At 35.5% G+C, this 26,917-nt stretch overlaps 3 protein-coding genes and 1 pseudogene across 3 annotated transcripts; 1 reads left to right on the top strand and 3 right to left on the bottom strand.

Moving 5' to 3' along the window:
* Positions 1-1,819: 1,819 nt before the first annotated feature.
* Positions 1,820-3,258, bottom strand: LOC114739119 (uncharacterized). The gene is made up of 2 exons (XM_028927163.1): positions 2,073-3,258; positions 1,820-1,966 (listed from the first exon to the last, which is right to left on the bottom strand). Exon 1 carries the CDS (start codon positions 2,734-2,736, stop codon positions 2,224-2,226), a length of 513 nt encoding a protein of 170 aa, XP_028782996.1. The 5' UTR covers positions 2,737-3,258; the 3' UTR covers positions 1,820-1,966; positions 2,073-2,223.
* Positions 3,259-7,778: 4,520 nt separating this feature from the next.
* Positions 7,779-13,577, top strand: LOC114739118 (probable serine/threonine-protein kinase At1g54610; annotated as a pseudogene).
* Positions 13,578-16,156: 2,579 nt separating this feature from the next.
* On the bottom strand, positions 16,157-18,502 carry LOC114739120 (probable L-type lectin-domain containing receptor kinase VII.2). Its single transcript, XM_028927164.1, has one exon. It carries the CDS (start codon positions 18,434-18,436, stop codon positions 16,340-16,342), a length of 2,097 nt encoding a protein of 698 aa, XP_028782997.1. The 5' UTR covers positions 18,437-18,502; the 3' UTR covers positions 16,157-16,339.
* A 3,155-nt stretch (positions 18,503-21,657) lies between these two features.
* LOC114739117 (probable L-type lectin-domain containing receptor kinase VII.2) lies at positions 21,658-24,140 on the bottom strand. The gene is made up of 2 exons (XM_028927161.1): positions 22,049-24,140; positions 21,658-21,974 (listed from the first exon to the last, which is right to left on the bottom strand). The coding sequence occupies exons 1-2, from the start codon at positions 24,033-24,035 to the stop codon at positions 21,928-21,930; spliced, it is 2,034 nt and encodes a 677-aa protein (XP_028782994.1). The 5' UTR covers positions 24,036-24,140; the 3' UTR covers positions 21,658-21,927.
* Positions 24,141-26,917: the final 2,777 nt, after the last annotated feature.

Genomic DNA, 26,917 nt, shown 5'->3' on the forward strand with positions numbered 1-26,917 from the left:
GTATGTAAAAACTTATTGAAATAGCGATTGGAGTCATTCAAAAACAATTTTTTAATCAATATTTATAGAATATGAGATAAGTATGTGTGAGAAGAGTTTTGTCTCGCCTTACATAAAATTTTTTATAAGTACTTATTAATGACTCCAAATAAACCCTAAGTAAATGATTGGATTTTGAATTTTAATATTTATATTTATAATAATTTAATTACTAGGTGGATTCTATTATTTTATTTGTCCCCGACACATCAAGAGAGAAACCTAATCTCTGTCATTGATAGTGAGAAAATGCACGATGATTATTAACTTTTAATACAGCAATCGTCTCGCGTGGAGGGATGAGACATGGATCGTATGGTCACAAAATGGATTGAAAACTTGAAATTAATATCCCGTCAGTTATTTAAAGTTGTTTATTCGACGACTTTTATGGTCTCTTTTTCTTTTCTTTTTTTTGTCCCCTACTCTACGTATTAAGTTGAATAGTCAGATTCAAAAGAAGAGAGTATTGACCATACTTTTGGAAAATGAAATTGGGATGCAAGGCTGTGCTTAATATCATGATTTTATTATCATCCATCCACAAGCAGGTTTAATAAGCATACATAATTTTCCAATTATTTAAAATTACATTGAGTTAACTATTTAAGATCTATGAAGTCAATGTAAATCATACTCAAAGCTTAAATCTCTTTAGTCGTGTATATATGTATAAGTATATTAGAATATACTCCTCCGGTCCCTTAAATAAGACTCATTTGACTAATTGATTAGATTAAGGAAGTTAGGTAAATTAGTTAGTATAAGAAATATGACACGTTTTTCCTAAAATACCATAACCATATTTCTTAATACCCCTCTCCCTCTTCTATTTGATTATGGTTGATGGATATCTATAGGGGTAACTGAGAGAAAATTGATAAATATGATAAATGGATCTTATATTTAGGACCAAAACTAACTCAACAATTAGGTTCTATATTAAGGACCGGAGGAGTAGATATTCATCATGTATGGGAAGACTCGTTCTCTCAAATAATAGACCAATTGTAAGTGTAACAAGTGACATTCGTATAACCATAATACCCGTCTCGTAACGGGATTTTTAAGAGTTGTTTAAGTGGTGGGTATATAATACAAATTTTTGAAGTCAACATTAATATATATATATATATATAAACGAAAGTAAATCTTTAGAAATGATGGGAAAACAATGGCAATAATGATAATATACGTATAGCATGAAGGAGCAGCATAGCTGTTTGATAAAAGATGTTTTTTACAGTAGTGGACAGAATAAGGGGACGATGGATCTATTACTATTTTAGTTTTTGCCACCTGCACTAACATCCAATAGTTTAGTTTACAACATCATTTTAACAAAAGTAAGTAAAAGTTAAACTCTTGATAAACTAATTCTCCAGGATAGTATACTCTTTTTTTGCAAACTTGTATTGATAATGAAAAAGCTTGCAAGAATGCTTTCGTTGAGATCTCTCAACATTTACGGACAGGGTTATTAACAGAATCATTTCCAAAACATACTTATGAATGAGTTTTACATTAATAATCACTCTACTCTCGATTTTTATGAAGTTAATGTGAGATGATGAGTGCAGAATAAGCAGGTTCGGATTTGCTTAGGAACTGCAACTTCAACCGATTTGCCTTCCTTATCAATGTCTTTTGACCCAACATTCATTTGACCATCCCCCTCATCATCTCCCTCACTTCTTCAATTATTACTTCATATATCTCTATATCTCGGTATATGTCGATCTCATCACTACCCCACACACCCAGATCCACCAAACAGCCATTTCCAAACCCCATTTAGCTTACAATCCAAGCAAACTGTTCAATTCAATTCAATCTCATACAACCATGTCGGTGGTTGTTTGGATTCACAACTACACCTTAACACTAAAATTCCATTTTCGAAGGAATCATATAGTTTACACAGAGACTGCCACCAACAAAATAAAAGATTTCTAAGATTTAATTAATGAATGAGCAACAAGACGAAAGATACACACGAAACGAGTATCAGTAAATATAATAATATTGGTTACCTTAATTAACTAGCTTTGCTCCACAAATTCGCCCATTTCATTGCTTAATCTACAGCTGCAGCAAAACGACCGCGTGATGTCGAAAACGACACAATGACACTTTACCAAACTGAACCCACCAACCACCCGCTTCTTCTCTTCTCTCTTTCAATCAGTCATCACTGTTCCTTCTGACCAGAGCAAAATACCCCAAAACGGCACACAGTGCGGCCACCACATTCCCTTCCTTCAGCAGAACCCTTATCACGAAACTCAAGATCTCCTTCGTGATCTTCCTGCCTTCCACCACCAAAGTCTTTCTCGGCTTCCCGAAGAACGCCAGCAACACCACCACCGTGATCCACGTCACCAACACGGCCGGCACCATCACCGCCAGAGCCGCCGCCATCGAGATCACCCCGAACATAACTCCGAGAAGCACCGACGCGTAAAGCGCCGGCCAGCTAGAACTCGAAGACTCTGCCTCTAAATTGTACCAGGAAAGCATCGATTTCAGGAAATTCCACGAACAGACGAGCAGGATGCCGTACACAAGCACGAAAATACACGCCCAGGTTCTCCTCTTGCTCATGATCCTCAGGAGGAACATGTAGGAAGACGGTGGCGACGACGAAGCTGGAGGCGTAACCGGTGTTTCTGGTCCCACCTCTTCGATCCTTGCCATTGACGGAAACAATCTGAGAAATTTTCCTCCCGAGTTGGCAACTTCTAAGCTTTATGCAAAGCTACTGTTTGATTGATTTGCCCGTTACCGTCCTTTTTCTTTGCAGGATTCTGACGCAGTGACTGTGACTCTAGTCGGGGAGTATGTGGGTTGTGTGAAGTTTCAGCCATCGACGCTTCGGTCAGTGACCCGCGCGCGGAAACGCGTCGACGGAACTCTCCATCTAGTTTTGCCACGTGGAAATTTATTGGGTCCTGATTGGTATGTGTTGCCACGCGTTTGGTGTTAATGAAGTGAAATCTCGCTGTAGTTTTGGGGATTCTGTGAGGGTGGAATGGGAATCCAAAGAGGAAGTAAAACACACGTCGTTTCTTTGGAAGTCTGAGCTCCAGGTCGGTAGTGCCAAAGCCCTGACTTGTAGACTTGCAAGACCTATGGTCTCTTTGCGGGCGAACACTCTGGCCCAATATTATCCTAAATTCTATACAAAATTTAGTTAATTAATAAAATTGATTATTTATCATTATTATGTAAAATTATGGTACACTTTTCTTAGGATACCATATTTTAATAAAGCTATTAAAAGTGAGAGATAAAGGGAGTGAGGGAAAAAAATTACAATTAATGAGGTAATGCCTGAAAAAAATATTAATTAAATGAAAGAGCTAAAGTATATCAATGTCATATAATATCCACGACTAAACTATATCAGTAAACTAAGTCCTACATTTAGAATAAAAAAAAATAACTTTTTTGTCAAAAAGAAAAAAATGTAGTAGTTAGTCCATAACGTGGGTGTGATCTTTTATCTTTGGTGATCCTTTTGTTTTCTTTTGACGCAAGGTATCATACTGCTAGGGTCATAGATGGCCGTAACATTAATGAACAAATTAAAAGCAAAGAAGCAATGTGGTGGTATCATTTATGATGTTAGAGCCTTTGAAATTGAAGCAAAGTTTAATATTGTCAAACTATGTCTACTGTTTGCTGTCTAGTATGAAAACAGTAAAGTTGATCAATAAGAATTGATTTGGTTGATAAAGAGTCAGCTTATAACTTATAAAACCATAAGTTTGAATTTAGCTACTGATACAAGGACCTTATTAGTAGGCAATCTGTAAGTATCTCTATAAGTGCTCTTTGAGTTTAGAGGTATGTCCTAATTCCAATAAGTCTCCAAGACCCAACTCACATAAATTTTTTTTTACAAAAAAAACCATAAAAAATCACAGTTATGCTTTTAATCTGCCCGTTTTCTTTTATATTTTACCATTTACGTAATCATAAATTAGAAATGTTATAGACTCTACATTTTGTTTAACAGAAGAAGAACCCAATCAATTCATGTTAATGGGACTTGTAAACTTAATACTTTCTCAAATTCTCAACATAGGGTTCAGTTTGTAATTTAGTTTAATTTGAGTTAGAGGCCACGTGTTATGTTAAGAAGCGAAGGTAGTAACCTTTAGCTTTGTTTTACTTCAATAGGTACAATACTTCATATGAAATTATAAAGCCCTTCTATATGTTGACAAAATACCACATCCAAGTTTTATGATTTTGGGCGGACTGTCCAACCGTGATTTTCTACCCTCAGAAGAAAAGATCCTTCCTTTTATGACCAGTTGGGAGCGAGGAGGCATTTGAATCTCTCGACATCAGATTCACAATCGCGATCTCTAATCCGCTGGGTTAAAGTCCTCACCTTACTAGCATATTCCCTAAAAGCAGGAAATATTTCCTCTTTTCAGCCATTTTGACTTAAAATGTGCGTGAAAGTTCTCCCACCCCCGTTCAAAAATTTCTCTGTATAAACAAATTAGTACCCGACAGTATTTTAACATGATTGTCTCTGATAAGAGGATATCAATACTTTAAAAAAAAACAAACAAACAAATGTTTGACAATTGATACATGACATTAATAGCATCTGTTCCTTTATATTTTTTGACAGAAAATATGTGGACTTCAAATAGAAACATATTTTGGATTGGGGGAGTGGAGGCAAATAAATGGGAAGTAGTGAACAAAAGTTGGAGTGGTTGAAAGTGGGGAATGGGCTTTGGTGAGATGAGTTGAGGTCATGTGATGAGTTGGTGGCCTGCAACACAGAACACAAACCAGCACAGTACAATATAATAGTAGCAGTGGAAAGACCACAACATGATGATCATATCCAACCACTTATTAAGACCAGGAATAGCAAAATTAGGTGAAAGCTTTCTCACTTTCTGGTCTCACGAACACAAATAAAATTGTAATTATTCTGAACAATATACTCATTGCCTGGTTTAGTGGAACACGTGTTGTGTTGCTCTCACATGAATACCAATCTATCCACCGCATTCAAAATCTATCAGTTAAAACCATCCGAGAGAAAAAGGCTTTTTAAGTGTAGTGGGGCAAATGTGGGATGGTTATAATAATGCCTCTGCTGATTTCATTTCATCCACCACACCCTCCCCCGCTTCACTCTCATTAATTATATTTTCTCCAGTGTACTTTATTACTAAATATAATAAGTGGGAAGCTCACTTAACATGTTATGCAATCCCACCACCTGATTAACTAAACAATTATATCTGTACTGGTTTGGTTAAAAAGTTAAAGGCCTGGTCAACATAACATGATCACACACAAGTCTAACCGAAACTCCACACACACACAACAATACACTTTTGTAATCTCTTCAACTCGTCAAATTATATCATCCAGATAAGACCATGTTTTAAAAATCTTTCGTGAGGAAAAAATGACATAACCTCACATATATATAAAATTCTATTGGATAACCCATAACTAAAATGTCGTCTTTATTATTGTTCATGTTTGAATTCAAACTAAAAGTTTTTTATACAAAGTCGCGAGGGGGCGAAATATCGTGGTTTGCAATTTGCGACATCATGGTGGCCCTACCTAACGTGTTCTATTTTCAAACTTAAAAAAAATGATGTTAAATAAATAAATAAAAGCATTGTATTCATTTGTTTAATGAGGGGTTCCTTTCCACTGTTTATAATGAATAACAATGCAACTTCCTACGACAAACTCTATCTCATCTTTATCTTTATGTATATGTAGAAAAGGTCAGAGCAAAATATAGAATGTTTGTTGCTTTTTGCAAATGAAGCTCAAGTTTCAACGACGATGATGACAACCGTTGGTGATGACACGAGGAAGCTTTTAAAAGATATAATATGGGTATTGGGAGAGGTATATCTCTTTTTTGTGCCTGCCTTTTTGTTTTTAATAAGCACATTGGATCCTTTTACTTTTCCTTTTGGGGTTCTGGAGATTAGGTATTCATTTGCACCTTATCATCATAAAATATGATGAGCATTTGCAAACCTGTTGCAGTGTTTAATCCAACCGTGGTTCAAACTAAAATAATGTGGGAATTGTTTTGTTTTAAAAATTATGAAAGTTTCACTTCCGAACATATATAGATCAGATAAAATCTGCATAGTCTGAACTATTTTACGTTTTTTTAAAAAAATAGTTAAATGTTGTTTTTTTAATTAAAAATTAATGTGCAAATTTACTACTTATTATTATTTTGCCATGTGCATCCGATATCATAAAATTTCTTTAATTATGTAACAATATAGATAAACATTTTTAGATGGAGCAAAATTATGGTATAGCTTAGCTAACATCTGTTATTTTATAACGTTTGAACGTCAAGTAAGTCCCATCACACTCAAGTGAGCAATAATATGTTTAGACAGGAGATATTGTAGTGGAAAAATTGCCAAAAAAAAAAAAACTGCTGAAGTAGAAAAATTACAAATAGGGACTCGTTACAATATTAGTATGTGTTTTGACAACAATTTTTATGAACAGATCTTTGTGTGTAATTTTTTAATTTTAGTGATCTTTTTTCTACGATTTATCCTATTGTATTTTTGCTCCATTTAAAATGTTTCCCTGTATTGTTATTAAAAAAATTATGTTAGATGAGTGTAAGAGAATGCTTTCCTTTAACCTTTATTTTATTTGTAATTCTACCTATTAAAACTAAAAAGATTATTAAAAATATATTTAAAAAATAAAAAATATTGCATCTGTACTATTCAATTTTAATACCCACTCCAGATTTATGGCTAGCACCTCATGGTTGTTATTATGTAGGAATATTTCGCTTTCCATCTTTGAAATTTGAACTAATCATCTTTATTGAGTTGTTACGTGGACTGCGTGTTCAAATTATGATTTTTATTACAAACCAAAAAAAACAAAAGAAGAAGAAGAAACTTCTCATCAGATAAGAGTGCCGTTTGGTCAAAGCATTTTGCCACGACTACAAAATTATACGTAATTTAATTTCATTTATTTCCGGGTCACATCCTGATCTTGCTCGCCAGGAATAAAAAATTCCAGTTAAAAAAATCCCACAATTAATTAAAAAAATTTATCAGACCAATTTTTTTAGCATCCTAAGCGATCATGTGTGTGTCTTCTTTTATATATTTGGAGATCTAATTTTATTTTTTTAAAATCATGGCCAAAAATTTGATTTTAAAAAACATTAAATGTAACTTTTCTGAGTATGATTCAAACAAATAGAAAAAAAAGAATGAGAAACCTTAATATACCATGCATCTGACTTTTTTGTGTGGCAATTTTATGAAAAAACCCGCACAGAAAATAATTTAACAAATTCAAATCGATATGTAGTGTTTACTAATCTAAAGGGGAGAGAGATGAACAGCCAAATTTTGTTCCTAGTGAAGACGGAAGAGAGAGAAAATAGTATTATTTAATTATTAAATAATTTTTAAAAACGCGTTTAATACAGAATTAAAAATGAGAAACAGAACTCAACTACCTGCCTGGAACGCAAAGCCGACGCCAATCGTTTCAACGACGGAAAGAGGAAGCAGGATGGGGAGTCATACACAGTATAAAAATTGGAAATTTGATAAGAGAAAGAAAGAAAGTGGAGCCTTTTGACCGAGCCCAGCCGGCAAAAGCCGTCTACGAGACTATAATGCTCTTTTAATTTCATGAATACGCGTTGGACTTTTCTGCTGTGCTTAAAGCCATACCCCCCAACTTCTTTGTTATTACGCTTCTGATCTATCCCTTTCCTTACGCTCAATTTGAAGCTCTACTGCGAGGTATATTCAATCGCCACAATCCCATACATTGCTTTCCTCTATTTACTTTTTATTTTTCAGAAGGTTTTTATCTTCCAAGTTTGCCGCTCTTTGTGCCGGGTTATTGGAGAGTTGCGTGTTTGATTGAAGTCAGTGACCTTAGAATTTGGTCAGTTTGAAGATTTCAAAGAGTTGGATAAAGCTTGAGTTTTTGGATTCATGGTCAGTGCTTTGACAGATGGTTATAACATAATATGGGTATGAGCCTATGGGCACAAGTTCAATTTTTCCTTTTGGACAAATAGAATTGGTTTGTAACTGCGCATGAATCGTTATGAAGGAGTTGATCGAAGCAGAAACTTTAGCTTGTGAGCACCTGAGCTTTGCTTTTGAAGCGTGAAATAGTTATAAATTAAAATTAGCTAAGCGCAACATGGGCTGCATATGTTCCAAGACATCAGCTGTGGAAGACAGCCGAGAAGACTTGACGAGGAAATCATTATCTAGCAAGAGAGGGTCAGAGCTGCGTGTTTCAAGGTTGAATTCCTCCAAAGAAATGAGGGTGTTTGGGCAACTGATAAATTAGTTGGAAATGATGTGAAGATTTCATTGATTGACAAGAAAACCAATGGCTCATTTCAGTTGTATGATGATCGAATGGGGAATAAGGAAATAGAGAAGCCTGAATTAACTGTCCTTAACAATCCCGGTCTTGGAAAGGTTCCAAAGGCTGCAGAAGGAGAGCAGGTTGCAGCAGGATGGCCGAATTGGCTTTCTTCTGTGGCTGGTGAAGCTATCAAGGGATGGATACCTCGGAGCGCCAATACTTTTGAGAAGTTAAATAAAGTAAGTTACTAACTATCTAGCCTTGTTTACTCGGTCTACGTTTTGAATCACACTTCTATGATATGTAATTCCAACAACGCTGTGAATGCACTTGCCAAAATTCTGTACTCATTACCATGTCATAGAAACTCCTCTTTTGACGTTATAGTTAGATGTGGTGGAAATTTATAGCTGGAACCGGTTTCTTGTTATGCATATAAATAGGCTAATATTTGCATTGACGGAAGATAACACATCAAGATGATTAATACAAGCAGTCATGCGGATGTTTAATTCATGAAACATAGAGCACGTTACCTCTATTTCTTAGGAAAGAACGCAAGGTACTTTAGGAGAATTTGATTTCAAAAACTGGGAGACCAGATACTGCATAGAAATTCGGTTTGCTATTGTTTGTGATGTTGGGGAGTCCCTGAAAAGGTTATTTTTCATTATTTCGTACAGAAAGAGAATACCAGTTGGGCTGTTCTAGTTATGTCTTATTGCAACGTGAGTTTCTTTTATATGGAGATGATGCTCTGTTTGTTTCTTTAACAAGCCATGCGATGACATCTGACCTTACAGATTGGACAAGGAACTTACAGTACTGTTTATAAAGCACGTGATTTGACTCATCAAAAGATTGTTGCTTTGAAGAGAGTTCGGTTTGATAATCTTGATCCTGAGAGTGTAAAGTTTATGGCAAGGGAAATCCTCCTTCTACGCAGACTCGACCATCCAAATATTATCAAGTTGGAAGGCTTGATAACATCTCAGACCTCTCGCAGCTTGTACCTCATTTTTGAGTATATGGAGCATGACCTTTCTGGACTAGCATCACGTCCTGGCATTAAGTTTTCTGAACCACAGGTAATGATGAATTCCTTTTGATATTTGCTTTCTGTCTTCTTCATTTTGATGTGAAAAGGTCTGAAGTAGCGTTTCTTATCAGGTCAAGTGCTACATGCAACAACTTCTTAGTGGATTGGATCATTGTCATAGTCGTGGTGTCCTCCACCGTGACATAAAGGGCTCAAACCTTCTCATTGACAACAATGGCATCTTAAAAATTGCAGATTTTGGGTTGGCAAGTTTCTTTGATCCCAATCATAGTGTTCCATTAACCAGTCGAGTAGTTACTCTCTGGTATAGACCACCGGAACTTTTACTTGGAGCATCTCATTATGGAGTTGCGGTAGATTTGTGGAGCACTGGTTGCATACTTGGGGAACTATATACTGGCAGGCCTATATTGCCAGGAAAAACTGAGGTATGATATTAACAATCCAGTTTCATCATTTAATACCAACCTATGAATGCCTTCCCTACTGATCATTAGACTTCGTTAATGCATTGAATGCATGTTATATAGGATTTCTGTTGATTTTACTCAAAGAGGTCAGATGAGAATGCTTGAAGCCTTGAAAATTTTGAGCATAATCATTATTTATGAATGAAAAATTACATATGAAGTGCAAATACATAGCGGAAATTAATTCATTCCTGTATACTATTTGGGTAAAATAGTAGCGGTCACTTTTTGTTGGTGCGTTATGATAGGATCTAATATAGCTAAAGTGAAAGGAAAGAATCTTTACTAGATATTGTGAGCAAGTATCTTAACTCAAAACTAATAAAACTAAGAATATTGTTAGAGCAGTAGGTGGAAAGATCTGCAACACATCATACTTTAGTAATCCAGAAAAGAGAACCTCCAATTGCATAAACAACTCAAAATCTTACCCTACCTCTATTAGCTTCTACCTATTTATACCATAAAAGGATTGGGATTTTTTCTGTGCCTGAAGATTAAACGTATTAATTAAAGAATATAACATGAAGAAAGCAAATAACTGCCTATCTACTATTTAGTGGCTGGTACATGCAGTAGTTGTTCTGCCACACCCACTCCCCTGTTGACTTTTCCACCCACTACTTCAAACCTTCTGATCTCACATTTCCATATCCTCTCGGTTTCCCCTGTCGCCCCACAACTACTCCCTTCTGCAGTCCTGGCCCTCTTCCTACTTCTGCTGTAGGTTTTCAAGGGTTGTGGGACCCTATGAGGTTATCTCCTTGTCTTTTTTCCCCGTTCTGTCCACATTCAAATTTACAGTGAAGTCACAAGTGGTTTCCACTTTCTGATGCACAATTCCAACCTCATGCATACTGGAGTAAACAGATGGTTCCAATTTCTCAAATTGATATTGTATGTTAATGTAGTTATATGTAATTCAATTTAGTTCCACGTAGGTTGAGCAACTGCACAGGATTTTCAAGCTTTGTGGATCACCATCTGAGGACTATTGGCTTAAACAACGATTGCCACATGCTGCAGTATTCAGGCCTCCACATCGGTACAGACGGTGTATTGCAGAAACATTTAAAGAATATCCATCTGCTTCAGTGAGGCTCATAGAGACACTACTTTCTGTAGATCCTGCACAACGAGGGACCGCAGCAGGTGCCCTAAAAAGTGAGGTATGCCGGCTATGTTTCCTGTATAACCTTTAAATGTATAGTCTGTTGAGACTTGAGACTGAGCTGTCCTATTGCTGAATGATCCAAGTGGCACTGAGTAACTTCTCATCTTAATGTGTACCTGAGCGGCAAAACTCTTTTTTGTTTTGTTCTCCTATTTTGTATTTTTGTCCTCATTTTCCTTCCTTTATTTTCTCAGCTATATAATCTTTTCATATTAATCTTCACCAATTGCTGGGTTGCTTATCAGTTCCCCAGTGACCTGTTGATTAAATATCACCTTTATCATTTTTAAGACATGGGCAGATAAAAATCATGAAGTTGGAACTTAAAGAGAGCTTTGTTTGTAACATACAAAGAAATAGTTAAATCAAGATATATATTGTCACCATATTGCTATATTGGGAAGTAGAAAGTAGCTGTGTCTCTCCTGCAATGCCTTAATTCTCGTCATTGATATTTTTCCTTTATTGCTAGTTCTTCACTACTGAGCCCTTTGCTTGTGATCCATCAAGTTTACCAAAGTATCCTCCCAGCAAAGAGATTGATTCCAAATTACGGGATGAAGAAGCCAGAAGGTACTTGCTATTCAGTAATTCTCTTAAATTGAGGAAGAAACTGAGAGATTTATTTTGTTTCAGCAAACTAGTATTCGAGCTGTTTGCCTTTTGAACTGCTTGATAAATTCATATTGGTGAATAAGGGGCTTTCTTGTTATTTAAGCATACTATTAATAATTATTAATAATTAGATATATTTATTCATCGTCTCAGGCAAGGAGCTATGGGAGGAAGGGAGCAGAAAGTTGGCTCAGGAGTTAGAAAAGAAAAGGAACCTGGGTTAACTGTTTCATCAAAGCAATATGTTGACCCCCGTATATCAACGCAGGTAATCTAAAGTACTTTCTAATCCTAACTTTCCATTGGTTTTTCCTAGCTGAAACTAAATTTCATGAGGATATTGTGTTATACTAAAGTTTACACGTAAAGCATACAGTTGAAATTGGAATAAATAAACTAGAAAAAAAGGCCGGCAGATTTGTGTGCATCAGCAACGATTTTTTATGCCTTTGCTTTTTCTTCGAGCGAGACCTACCCTGTTCTAGTGATCCTGTGTTTGTGTCGCCAAATCTAAATCATTGGGGATCGGAATCTTCTGAGTGGGTTTTTTTTTTTTTTTTTCCACCCTAAAAAATTCTCTCAGAGGGACGTAGACCATAGTTGTAAGAAAGCAGAGAGGTGTGGCTTTGTATTACTCGTGCCTATTGCTTGGACGTGCTTCTACCTTAACATGTAGATGTGCATTACAACTACGAATTACGCACCTGTTATGTTCATGCTTTTATATGTGTCTTTCTGATTCTCAATTTATCGGATTCTTATTTGATGCAGCAGGGACAACGTTCCAATTCAAAGAGCCGAAGTGAAGTGTTTAACCCCCACAGAGAACCTGTTTCTGGATTTTTGGTTTATCCCCCCCAAAAACAGTCACATGTTAAAGAAATGGAAAATAATTTCAGTGGGCATCTTTATAAGAGGCCTTCACATTCAGGTCCACTGGTTCCGGGTGTTCAATTAGCAAGGGGTGGAAAGGAATTTGATGAAGGGCCTCTTGGTTCGAACAGAGTCAACTTGGCCAAACTATCTGGCTTAGTTGCCTCCAGGACTTCATCATCCGAAGATCAGGAGGAAAAACCAATTTCCATGCTGCCTAGAAAAACAATTGAAGTTAAAAAATCCGTGGAGTCAAATAATGTATCAGAGTCAAGAAGGCATGATAGGAAACGCCAGTCACCACGAATTGCGGATCTCGGTCAAGTAGAAAATGCAAGAGGCTCCACTCAAGAATTGACTCCGGTTGGTCTTCATTCATTTCTTGTTTTATTTGATTTACTTGGTCAATTTTTGGCAGTGAAGGCCGTGATTGTGTATCTAATGCCGCTTTTGTTTTGTTCTTTTCTTGTATTGCTTCCATTATCCCTAAATTCATAAATTTTCCTGGGATTTTCAGGGAGGCCGTGGCTACATGGAAAACAAGATCTATCTCTCTGGTCCATTGCTAGCTTCTGCAAACAACATGGATCAGATGCTTAAAGAGCATGATCGAAAGATCCAAGAATTTTCAAGACGAGCACGAATTGACAAGTCAAGAGGTGGGAAAATTCGTGCTTTGAGAAAGTAGGCTCCAATTAGTTAGTTATTCACTTGTTGCCAATTGTGCAGCAGAATATATAATTTAATGACTATATATATACATATATATATATATATATGCCTACATTATGTAGCAGAGTGCTTTACTGTAATATTTAACTACGTAAACTGAAGGCATCTATAAGAAGACATTGATGCTACTTCCTCTACTCATATTTTTCGTATACATACGCAACAAGCCAATTTTTTGAAGCACCATAAGATCTTTGATGCTTCCTCCATAGCTATCAATTTGCAGAAGTTCTGAGAAAATTACTTTACATCCTCTCAATGCCAAAAGATCGCTGTAATATTTGTTACCATTCGCTAGGTAGGAAGAGAGGTGCATTGATAAAGGTAATAATGGAGACTAGTTCATTTTTTTCCTCATTCTCCAATGAGCATAATAATCTCTTGCTACTTTAAACAACTAGAAATAAGTCGGGGGCAGTAACTTTTCTTTTGTTTGGTTCAGGATTAGCGCAAGAAGCTCGGGAGAAAAATGATGTGGTAAAACAAGCTTTACTAACAAATTAATGATTAACGATGATGAATCTTGTTTGCATCAGATCAGTTTAACTGACCTTAAAACTTGATATAATTGGATGGTTCCAGCCTTCCAGGTATCGTCAATGTTTCTATCTGCGAGATGCGACACGTAACCCACTATTCTGAAGTCTTGAGCTTTAACAAAAGAGACTGAAAGAGGAGGCCCCCTCAGGACATTATGCGCAGATTTTGCAAGACTTCAAAGTAGCCTTTTATGGTTTTTTGCCAATGACTACAAAGTAGAATTTTACTTTTGGCCACTCAGACATCTTTTCTTTTTGCCAAGAACTTTACCATCTTGCTCATTACGCGGAAATTGTGAAGTAGACCGCAGTAAGTTAAGTAGAGCGAATGAGCCATAAATAAACATGGTAGCCCTCAGACCAAAAAAAGGCAATAAAGCAGGTTGGATTTCTTCTAGTGAGACTAGGAGAAATCTTGAGTTTGAAGGCAGACATGGTTTACCCGCACGCACACGCACGCACACATGCGGGCGTGCGCACAGAGAGAGAACTAATTTATAAAGAGATGTAAATTTGTCAAGCAACAAAAGTTTACACGGCTTTTCACAAAAAAGGAAGGGGGAAAAAAAAAGGTTTACACGGGTCCTCGAAATCTCAACCTTGCAATATATGGCATTCCACACATGCAACGTAAATATTTCCCACATCAGCAGATTTTTTTTTTTAATTTTTAGACCAAGGAAGCTTTGTTTTGTTGGGTTTCAGGTTTCACATATACAAAAAACTGGCCTGCTTTATTTGCATTTAACAGGGACAATGAAGAGTACTCAGACCCCATTTACTCCAATATGCAATAAAAGTGACTCCTTCAAAATCAAAACTTTCGTGTGATTAATTCATTCATTTTGATTCTACATCGCTTACTTTGGTAATCCAAGTGTGTTATAGAGGCTTCAAAGATTGTTCCAAACACGGGTTTGCTGCAGGATAGCCTTTATGCATTATCGCTTCTTCTGAGTTTCAAATTTTAATGAAATTTCCTCACAACTTGGGCTAAGTTGCATTAAAACACTCCCCTATGATATTTCAACCCATGAATTCTTCGGGAGACTGTAAATCTGTCCATTTTACTTCACCATTGAAGCCAAAAGCCCATTTCATGAGTAGCACTAACAAAGAAGGCGCTCCCAAATATATATATGGAGCATGGATTAAACGCAGATATATAGAATGACAAAACTGCGCGGTTGAGATTTTTTTGTCCTATATGCTTATCAATTTTAGCAAACCAAATCTATCTAATCTAAGAATACTTTCTACAAAAAGAAAAATGAATAAACCAAAAGCTGTCATAACCGAACAACTACCTCCCTTCTTCTAGGATGATCTCTGAGTCAGGGATGGCACATGAGTTACTTCCAGAAGTTTTAGAATAAGAACTGAACATCAAGTCCTCAAATCTTGGGTGTCTTGTGTTACAAAAATTGTGAAGTAGACCGCAGTAAGTTAAGTAGAGCGAATGAGCCATAAATAAACATGGTAGCCCTCAGACCAAAAAAAGGCAATAAAGCAGGTTGGATTTCTTCTAGTGAGACTAGGAGAAATCTTGAGTTTGAAGGCAGACATGGTTTACCCGCACGCACACGCACGCACACATGCGGGCGTGCGCACAGAGAGAGAACTAATTTATAAAGAGATGTAAATTTGTCAAGCAACAAAAGTTTACACGGCTTTTCACAAAAAAGGAAGGGGGAAAAAAAAAGGTTTACACGGGTCCTCGAAATCTCAACCTTGCAATATATGGCATTCCACACATGCAACGTAAATATTTCCCACATCAGCAGATTTTTTTTTTTAATTTTTAGACCAAGGAAGCTTTGTTTTGTTGGGTTTCAGGTTTCACATATACAAAAAACTGGCCTGCTTTATTTGCATTTAACAGGGACAATGAAGAGTACTCAGACCCCATTTACTCCAATATGCAATAAAAGTGACTCCTTCAAAATCAAAACTTTCGTGTGATTAATTCATTCATTTTGATTCTACATCGCTTACTTTGGTAATCCAAGTGTGTTATAGAGGCTTCAAAGATTGTTCCAAACACGGGTTTGCTGCAGGATAGCCTTTATGCATTATCGCTTCTTCTGAGTTTCAAATTTTAATGAAATTTCCTCACAACTTGGGCTAAGTTGCATTAAAACACTCCCCTATGATATTTCAACCCATGAATTCTTCGGGAGACTGTAAATCTGTCCATTTTACTTCACCATTGAAGCCAAAAGCCCATTTCATGAGTAGCACTAACAAAGAAGGCGCTCCCAAATATATATATGGAGCATGGATTAAACGCAGATATATAGAATGACAAAACTGCGCGGTTGAGATTTTTTTGTCCTATATGCTTATCAATTTTAGCAAACCAAATCTATCTAATCTAAGAATACTTTCTACAAAAAGAAAAATGAATAAACCAAAAGCTGTCATAACCGAACAACTACCTCCCTTCTTCTAGGATGATCTCTGAGTCAGGGATGGCACATGAGTTACTTCCAGAAGTTTTAGAATAAGAACTGAACATCAAGTCCTCAAATCTTGGGTGTCTTGTGTTACAAAAAGCGAGAGCAGTTTCAGACCACATTGCTGCTGATTTTATTTTCTCAAGCAAATTCTCTCCCTTACTGTTCTGTTCTGTCTCATTGCCTTCAAATTCTCCTTCCAGCATATTAACCACTTGCCTCATTGTAGGCCTAACATTGGGATCAGAATTTGCACAAAGCAAACCCAAACGAAGCATTCTTTCCACCTCCTCAATGTCACATCCTCCTTTGGACTTTAACCTCTCATCAAGAGCACAGTGTAACTCATCAATCTCCATTAGGGACATTAACCACTCAGGCAACCCCGGCTTACCTTCTTCAATTGGTCTTCTGCCACAAACCACCTCTAAGACTAATATTCCAAAACCAAAAACATCAGTTTGTGTTGATGCTCTTCCTGACTTGACCACTTCTGGGGCTATGTACCCTATAGTTCCAATCACTTTTGTTGTGGTTGCTATCTTCCCATGATGATCATGCATGCGAGCCAATCCGAAATCTCCCAGTCTTGCATTCATATCTTTGTCAAGTAGAACATTGCTGGATTTGATGTCTCTATGCAAGACCTTAACTTCCCAACCCTCATGCAGGTATAGAATCCCAGAAGCTACATTCTTTAGAACTTGAATCCTCTCTTCCCAAGTCAGCAACTTTCTACCTTCCTCACTTTCAAAGATCCATTTATCTAAACTACCATTCTCCATGTAGTCATAGACTATTATGAAACTTCCCTTTTCTCTTTTGCACCAACCTCTGAAGTTCACCAGATTTCTGTGTTTCAGTCTTCCCAAGCTTGAAATTTCAGCCAAGAACTCTCTTATTCCTGATTCTGTTTCATGAGAGATTCTCTTGACTGCAACTTCTACTCCCTGCAAGACCCCTTTATATACTTTTCCATTCCCTCCTATTCCTATCACCTTCTCTTCTGAGAACCCACTTGTTGCTGCAATAATCTCTTGGTAAGTAATCCTATGGGGCCAATACTCTAACTCCCATTCTTCTAAATCTTCCTCCTCTGATTTGCCAATCCCTCTCCATAAAATGAAGCATCCCAGAGACACACAGCCTATGAGTATCATGCAGACAACAACTAAGCCTATGAAAGGAGCTCTTGATCCAGAAAAAAACCCTTTCTGATGCACAAATGAAGGCAGATCGGTTGTGATCAAGGCATCACCTATTGAAAAATTTGAATTACTATAACTCCAACCCATGATTCTTGTAGTATCCATCAGTAGACCCGTCGATGCACAAAACCCAACATACATTTGATCTAGAAAAACCTCTGAAAGATTGATTTTTTTGCTAATCAGAGGTTTTTTGGGTCTTTTTCTTCCTGCTTGAGCCATTGTGACATTAAACTGTGAATCTACAAACTCAATCCAGACCTGGTAATTTACTCCATTGTTTAACTTCAACCTCTTGAATTCCTTATCATTTTCCCCACCCCAGTAACCCGCATCATGTGAAGTAAAGGAAGTAAGAGAGTTTATGTCTATGCCAACATGATTGTCGTTTATGTCATTGAATTCTACATTTTTCCTGACATCAAACTCAACTCCAAAAGCATGGTTTTGAGGATTACCTTCATTAGTGAAGTTCAAAAAGCCAATGTACTGAGATGAGGTCGTGCCGTTTAAGCCCCTAGTAGGTGAGAATATGAAAGCAAAGCCATGACCAGTGAGAAAATGTTTAATGGGAGCAATAGAGAAAATGAAGGAAGTTGCAAAGGGAAGAGGAGTAGAAGAGTTAGCTGCTTTAGTGGGTATTTTGTAAGGGTAAAAAGCTCGGCTTATGGAGAAGAAACTACGATTACTAAGAACCAGAATAGATGACTGAATAGAAGAGTTTCCACATAGGAAAATGTTAGAAGATTTGAAGTCTGTGTTGTAGACAAATTCAGTTGCAGACACAGAGCTCCATGTAGTTTTCGAGTGAAGAAGGGTGATAAGAGAGAGAAGAGCAAGTGAGGTCATTTTGAAATGCTTTTCCATGAAAAGCAAGAACTTGGAGAGAAGGGAAGGAAGATGATGACTCAGTGAACATTCAAGTCAATTTCAATGGAGGCTTTTGGCTTTGGGTATGTTTCGTGGGAGTATAGCCTCTGCACTGAACTGAACCGACGCATCTTGGGTTCTAACTTTTTCTTTTAATGGTTGAAGATTGAAATGATTTTCAGGAGTGGTTGGAAATATTTAAGGCTTCGGTGCAATTAAAAACTCTGCTGTTTTTCAACGTGGTTGGCCTCGTGATTAGGAAAAATGACACTTTATACAGCTGCAAGTAATGCGAGGTGGCCTGAATTGATTAGGACTAAGCATTCTCCTTAAAATGTGTTATAAAGGAGACCAGTAAGTTTCAAATGACAATTAAATTTTGAAAAAACATTAAAAAATAAGTTGCAAATATCAAATAATTCAGGCTGATTGCAACTACGTAAATCTCAGTTTTGTAACGTAGCATTTAAATTTCACTAGTTATTTTTAATATTAACTCCCTATTAAATATAAGAGGCAAAGTATTAAATATAATATGTCAATTTATTTTATCTTTTATATTTATTTATTTTAAAATAGTTTTCTTGTTGATTGTGCGTATTAAAGAATTATTATTATTATTCTAATACACATAATAAACAATGATATTTTATAAAACACAATATCTATTTATTAAAAATAACTAATTTTTTTAATATTCACAAGTTAGTTACTCCCTCCTATGCTATTTATAAGAAGCAAAGTACTAAATATAATATGTCAATTTATTTTGTCTTTTATATTTATTTATTTATTTCAAAATAGTATTCATGTTGATTGCGCATATTAAAGAATTATTATTATTCTAATACACATAATTAACAATTATATTTTATAAAACACAGTACCTATTTATTAAAAATAATTAATTTTTTAATATTCACAGATCAGTTACTCCCTCCTGTGCTATTTACAAGTTCCATTTTATAAATTCCAATTTAGGATTTGTATTAACATTTAATATATATTTTTATTTTGCTTTAATTATTTATTCTCTCCCCTTTATCATACTCTCTCTTATCACATTTTCCTACACATTCTTGTTCTTTTTTTTCTCATTTATTATAAAAGCATATTTAGAAATAAAACTGCATTTTTAATCTATTTATTGATTTTAACTAATTTTAACTAACAGTTCATTATCTATAAACTAGTTATTTGAAACTGACAATAAAGATAGAAAGGAGTATTTCTAACTCTCATATTAATAACTGGAGGTAGAAATTTGTAAATAAGATTTTTCATATTTGCACCGGTTTAGATTGGTATCTAAAATTCATAGTACTACTATAACGATTTTTTCTGAAAAACTTAAATTTAATTAATTAGATAAACGGGCAGGAAGATCCCACCAAAGGAGGCGTGTGTGGCAGGTATTCATCCCCCCCCTTTCGGGTGAGACTGATACTGCCCTTTTTGTTGTATTGCATGAGTGAACTAAGGATTGATAAGGACAGGCTTTTAAGGATTGATAAGGACAGGCTTTTACCTGGACTTGTAAGTTTATTTGATAATTATTTAAAACAATTCTTCTTGCGTAAAAATTGAGATATGTTACTAAGTATTCTAAATTTTAGAATTAATTAAAAATTTAATTTAATATTGAATATAAAATTTTAATCCATTTTATTTTTTATATTTATTTTTTTAAAATTAAATTAGTCCTGATAATAATAAGATTATTTTTAAAAAGATAATAATTTTTTATAAATAATTATCTTAACTAATTTTTAAAATATTTATAATACTTTTTTTGAAAAAAAAAAAAGTGCGGACATCATTAAAAGCCCGCTTTAGCGTGCACATGGGGGTATCGCGCGAGGCTATTGGGCCGGTGAAAGAAAAAAGAAGGAGGGACAAGTCAACCCAAGTAAGCGGCAATCTAGTGTTCCGTCAATTCCACTGCCACACTTTTGGTTATTATGGGTGATTTGTACCCAAAAAATTTGTTTTTTAAAATAAGTCAAATTAACAATCTTCTTTTTAATTTTATTTCTGTTGACTTAATAAAAAAATTAATTACCCAGTGAAAAAAAACATAAAACGCATTTTTTATGCTTTTATTTAATAAGAGTAAATGTGAAAAAAATATCAAATTAATGTATTTCTTGATTTACGAGGTTGGAGTAGAAATAACTTATAATTAAAAAAAATAGTGATATGTTATTAATCTCTTGACAACCTAGTCACTGAATAAGGTAATAAAGTCAGTAGCAAGTTATGCTAATGGTTGTTAGAAATAAAAAGAAAAATAAGGTTGTTTTAATGGCAAAGTCACTCCTTATGCCAGCTTGAATAAGGTCTGCAACTTGAATCTAAAATTAACATGTTTATGTGCATGATTGTATTTAAATAGCATAAATTTTTTATAAAAAAAAAAGTTATAGAGCATGTTTGGTTGCAAGAATCCAACCCTTAAAAAATGAAAATAAGAAATAAGAAAGTACAGTAAATCGTATATAATCAGAACAATCTCCTGTATGAAAATTCCGTGACAAGACCTTTAATTTCAACCACTACCACTAACCTTGAACTGAAAGTTTTCTGGGATTTATTATCAAACTCTTTTATATTTCTTTCGAGTACCAAAAATCAAAGTCTTAAAAAAAGGACATTTACTCTGCATTCCCCTCCCCTTGAGCAGTTTTTGGATACTAAGCAGACCTTTACAAAAGGTAATTTTAATGTGACTGATCTCCTCTCTTTTGAAATCACTTTCATTATAGAATCTACTGCACTATGAAAACGTTAAATCTTTTTTTTACCCCTCTTTGTACTCACGATAATGATTATAAAGTATAAAAATACTTTTAAAAAAGTCAACAACATAATCATCAGTTATTTGGAAAAAAAAATTATACTGTGTTTGGTTTTCAAAAACTTGCAGTATTGAACTTTAACACAAAATTGTCAAAGGCGATAGCCCATTTGAGTTTGATGGCTAAAATATTGGGCAAGAGCAGAATTTCAAACTGCACGTTAGAATGTTTGGCAGCGAACACGAAACTATGAGGATTGCATAAGAAAACCAAAAACAAACTAAGCACTAAGCAGACAATGCGGACATCCCTAGTTGATTGCAGTAATGTCCTCTATATTAGCAATTTCACACAAGCACAACATAAAAAAGAAAATAATGGGGGGAAAGAACACAAAAGCAAACACAAGAGAAATATATGAACCTACTTTTTATATTTAATTTCTCCCCCTTTAGTACCCTGATTCAACTATCATATTTGAGCTTGTTGGTAATAAGGATTGTAGTGTTCGATGTAATAGGGTATACAGTCTATTCCAAGCAACATATATGACCAACTTGGAGGTGAAAATGTTACTGTTTGTGATTAAATAAAGACATGAATCCAATTCGCTTCAATAGTCTACATGACTTCAAAACGCTTGTTTAGGCTTTACATGATTTGAGGCGTTTGGATTCAACATCAGCCCTTTCACCTTTTTCCCACTCCATAATTCTCACTTTCCAAATCACAGAACTCTGACAAAAACAAAAAATGACACATCTGATAACTTAAAAGAGTTAAATTGGAAAATCTCATCGACCATCCTGACCTGTGAAAGATAAATTAGGCCGGGAAATCTCCTCAACTGTAGGGTGATGAATGCCGTAACTGAAACTTCCAGCTTTTACTGCAGAAATGAGAGCAGAATTTAATTTTTCAATCAAGCTCAGATCCATCCTCTCTTCTTCCAACACCTTCATAACCTGTCTCATAGTAGGCCTAGCACCAGGCTCAGGCAGTGTGCACAGCAAACCAAGATGAAGAACCCTCTCAGCTTCATCACTGTCATGATCTCTCGTCCACTTTAAATGTTCATCAAGAGCATCATATAATTCTCCTCTCTCCATTAGACTCAAAACCCAAGCAACCAAACCTCGCTTGTCTTGTTCACTTGGTCTTCTCCCACATAACACTTCTAAAATCAACACACCAAAACTGAATACATCAGTATGAGCTGAGGCTTTCCCTCTTTGAACTAGTTCAGGTGCCATGTATCCAACTGTTCCAATCACTTGTGTGGTATTAGTCAGCTGCCCATGATGGCAAAGTCGAGCTAATCCGAAATCACCCAACCTCGCATTCATATCCTTATCGAGCAATACATTGCTTGCTTTGATGTCTCTATGCAAGACGCAAACTTCCCAGCCTTCATGCAGATACAATAATCCACGAGCTACGTCCTTCAACACCTTGATTCTTTCGTCCCATGTCAAAATTTTGTTCTCACCAGCATCAAATATCCTTTTGTCTAAACTTCCGTTGCTCATATAGTCATAGACTAGAATCAAACTTCCTCTCTCTTTCTTACACCAACCTCTCAATGGCACCACATTCCTGTGCTTCAATCTTCCTAAACTTGAGATTTCAGACAAAAATTCCCTCATGCCTTTCTCACTCTCATAAGGGATTTTTTTCACTGCAACTTCTACATTTTGTAAAACCCCTCTATAAACTTTTCCATTCCCTCCGAACCCAATCACATTTTGGTCTGAAAATCCATTAGTGGCAGCATAAATATCGTCATAGCGTATTTGGTGTGGCCAATACTCTAATTCCCAATCCTCAGTGTCTTCCTCATCTCTGTTGCTAGTTTTCCTTCTAAGAAAATGTACCAATATTACACTGGCACTGCCAGTGAGAAAGAAGACGCCGATACTGACTCCAATAATAAAACTTTTTGACCTTGTAACTGATCTTTTAGGAAGTAAAAATGAAGGCAAATTTGAAGTCACTAAAGCATCCCCAATTGAAAAATTGGTATTACTAAAGCTCCAACTCAAAATTTTATGACTCTCCACCAATTGCCCTGTTGCCCCACAAAATCCCACATGCATTTCATCCAAAAGAACCGAGGAAAGATTAACAATCTCACTGATCAAAGGTCTCCGAGGCCTCTTTCGTCCTACACGAGCCATAGTTACATTTATTCTAGAATCCTCATAATCAATCCACACTTGATAATTATCCCCATCATTAAGTTTCAAATCCTCAAACACCCTATCATCTTTCCCAACCCAAGAACCCGCAGCATGCGAACTAAAAGAAGTGAGCGAATTTATATCCACACCCACATGATTATCATTGATATCATTAAACTCTTGGTTCTTAAACACATCAAATTCAACGCCAAAAACATGGTTGTCGGGATTACCGTCATTGGTGAAATTGAAGAGACCCAAATGCTGGGCAGAGCTAACTCCCGTTGTGCCCGTGAAAGGAGAGAGAATGAAGACGAATCCATGTCCAGCAAGGGCATGTTTAAAAGGAGCAATAGAGAAGATGAAGGAGGTTGAGAATGGTAAAGGAGAAGAAGAAATATAAGGTTTTGTGGGTATTTTAAAAGGGTAAAAAGCTCGACCTACAGAGAAGGATGGACGATCGGTGAGGGTGAGAATGGAAGAATCAATGGAAGCATTGCCGGAGAGAAGGATGTTGGTAGAGCTGAAGTTGGTGTTGTAGATGAATTCAGTAGCTGAAGCTGAGCAAAGAACGAGAAGGATTTGGATGAAAAAGAGAGAGATGACTGGGGAAGACATTGAAGAGTAAACGATATAATCATTCAGGAAGAAGAAAGACTCTCGAAAAGTTCAAAGGAAAGAATTGGCCATCAGCGATGAGCAGCGGGTAGAATGATGATAGAAGGCGATGGTTGTTAGATATTTTTAGAGCGTCAAATGACTATTACCACGGGAGTGAAAGGACCCGACTCACATCATCTACATCTCCTATTCCGCTTGTAAAACTGGAAAATGGCAATCTGGTTACTTCCTGCTTATGTGTAATCCAAGCATCCAACTTCTTCTTGGCGGCAGCATCCTATTGGTGTCCCATCCCACTTCCCCATTCCCACCCATGTTTTCACACATCAATATTACCATATCGTATTTATAAAAAAATTCATTTTACATATAAATTCTTTTTTTAATTTCGGTAATTTAACCCACCTCCCTCCCTCTCTCCGTGGGGAAAGGAGATTACACACTCACCCCTATCTTGACCGTTGGAGCTGTAAAATCCACAACCTTTTTTACGAGCGAATATTTATTGAACTATGAGCTATTGGTATTTATAAATTATTGTGGGACTCGGGCCACCCAAAACATCGGACAATTTTTGTTAATGTCCAATGGCGGATTATTTTTAGTTTCTTCCGTGAAAACGTGAGGACACTCATGAGCAATGATTAAAGAACCGGACCGGACCGGACGGTCGGACCGGTTGAACCGTCACCCGGACTCGTTAACGGCTCGGTTTGGACCAAAAAACCGTTCGCATAGTTGAGCCGGATTGGACCGGAGTTGAGCCGTTATTAAGCCGGAAACCGGAGTTGGACCGGGAACCGGAACGGTTTTCAGAAAACCGGACGGTTTTTTAGCCTGACTGAAAAATACTAAAAAATTTTAAAAAAATAGAGGAAAAATAAAAAATTGATCCCCTTAAATATCCTAATATATTTTTAGACTAGTTATAACCATATAGTATTATTTCATTGAAAATTTCATATATTGTGATGTTAAAATCGTGAGTCGCTAGTCTTTTTGTTTCGATATTTGATCTATCTTTTAAAAAAATATTTTGATTTGAATGAATTGATAATTTGTAATATCATTAAATATTTTAAACATACATAAAATTAAATATATAAGGTTTTAGTCCATTTTCAATGATTTTATTATAATTTTAGATTATTTAAATGCATTTCTAAATTATTTAATAATTTGATATTTTTCATATATACTAATTATATGTATATAATATTTTTTAAATTAATTATTGCGTCACCGGTCTGACCGAACGGTCCGACCGATTGAACCATGACCCGTTGATCTTTCCGGTTTGACTTCCGGTCCGGCTTTTAAAACATTGCTCATGAGTCATGACATGTGCCGATAGTTGAATTTTGTGGGCCTTTATTTTATATGAATTTGTCTCTGTTGGGCTTTATGAACTGTGGGCCTTCATGAGCTATCGTCCATGTTCACATTTTGGAGTTCGCATTTTCGTTCCTGAATGGCAAAACCGCTTGCAGGTATCCTTTTATTAGAGGTAATTTTATTTAAAACACTATCAGGTACTAAATGTGAATACTTCTCTTAGCAAAAATTTGAATATTGATTTATCATATTGTGATAAACTAGTCCCTTATATTAAAATCAACTCCTCATTGCTCACTCGCATGAACATTAAACCAGTTGTTTCCGTACATTTTTATGGAGAAGGTGCCTTTTCTTAATCTCTCTATTACACCTCCAAGCCTTAAAACTCCAATTCCAAAAAAGATTATTTTATTTAGATATGTGGTCTTATATGTTAAATTTTATTCCATCATTGTTTTACTGTTACTGTTGATATCCCATTACACTCTCATGTGTGTTAGGTCTAAGTGATTACCACAAATTAGATATATGTTATTATATGGCTCAGTAAAACGACGTTAGCATGATAATTTAATTAAAGAGCAAGGCACGGTTCGTGGGACAACGGACAGGAATCCTGGCTGGAACCCATTTAAGCCTAAACAATACTCTTTTTCTGTCATTGATCCATACCGAACAGCCACTGAGGAACACTATATCATGAAAAAGTGCAAATTATATTACTAATACTGTTTCTGTCATGGAAGCCAAGCTTACTCATCAACCATGTCAACACGTACATTATCGTAAATGTTGTAAATTTTATATCTGAGTGTGGAGAATTGTCGAATCAAAAACACATTCACACACAACATATATATAGTATTACGTGGCAATCCAATTACTCCCTCTCATTATTAATATACAAGCTAGCTAAAGGGTTGAATTTTGTTATAAAGGGTGTTTGGATATTCTTAAAAATATTTTTTTAAAAATATTTTTTCACAAATCAAGATAAATTTCTCTAAACATTTACTTTACAAACTGTAAAATTATTTCTAAAATTATGGTTTAATTTCCATCTAGACATCCCCTAAATATAAAATTTTAATCATTTTCATCTCTCATATTCATTATTTTTACTAAAATTAATTTACCTAACTTATAAATTGATATATAATTTGATATCGTACATATATATTTTAGAAAAATTATACCATATTTATTATAATTAACTAATTTATTTAAATTCTTCAATCTATTGAAATTAGTATAATAATTCTTATATTAAATAGATAGCACCATTGTCTTTGCGTGAGTGAGTGACTTTGTGATGAAATATACTTCATTTCATCTTAAATGTAAAAGTCCTGTTAACTAATTTTATAGAATTAAAAAAATTAAGACAACCATTTATAATTATTTTATAGAGAATTTATAACTTTTTAACAAAAAAAATTACATCAATCATTTAATAACCAAGCCTTTCAAGAATATCAAGTTGATCCTTAAAAACTATCTTCATCTGATTGCACTTAAAGGGCGGTATTCATCGGCATTCT

The sequence above is a fragment of the Neltuma alba genome, unplaced genomic scaffold (assembly GCF_004799145.2).
Source record: "Neltuma alba isolate B1F8T4 unplaced genomic scaffold, ASM479914v2 tig00013772_pilon, whole genome shotgun sequence".
In the NCBI taxonomy this organism is placed as follows: Eukaryota; Viridiplantae; Streptophyta; class Magnoliopsida; order Fabales; family Fabaceae; genus Neltuma; species Neltuma alba.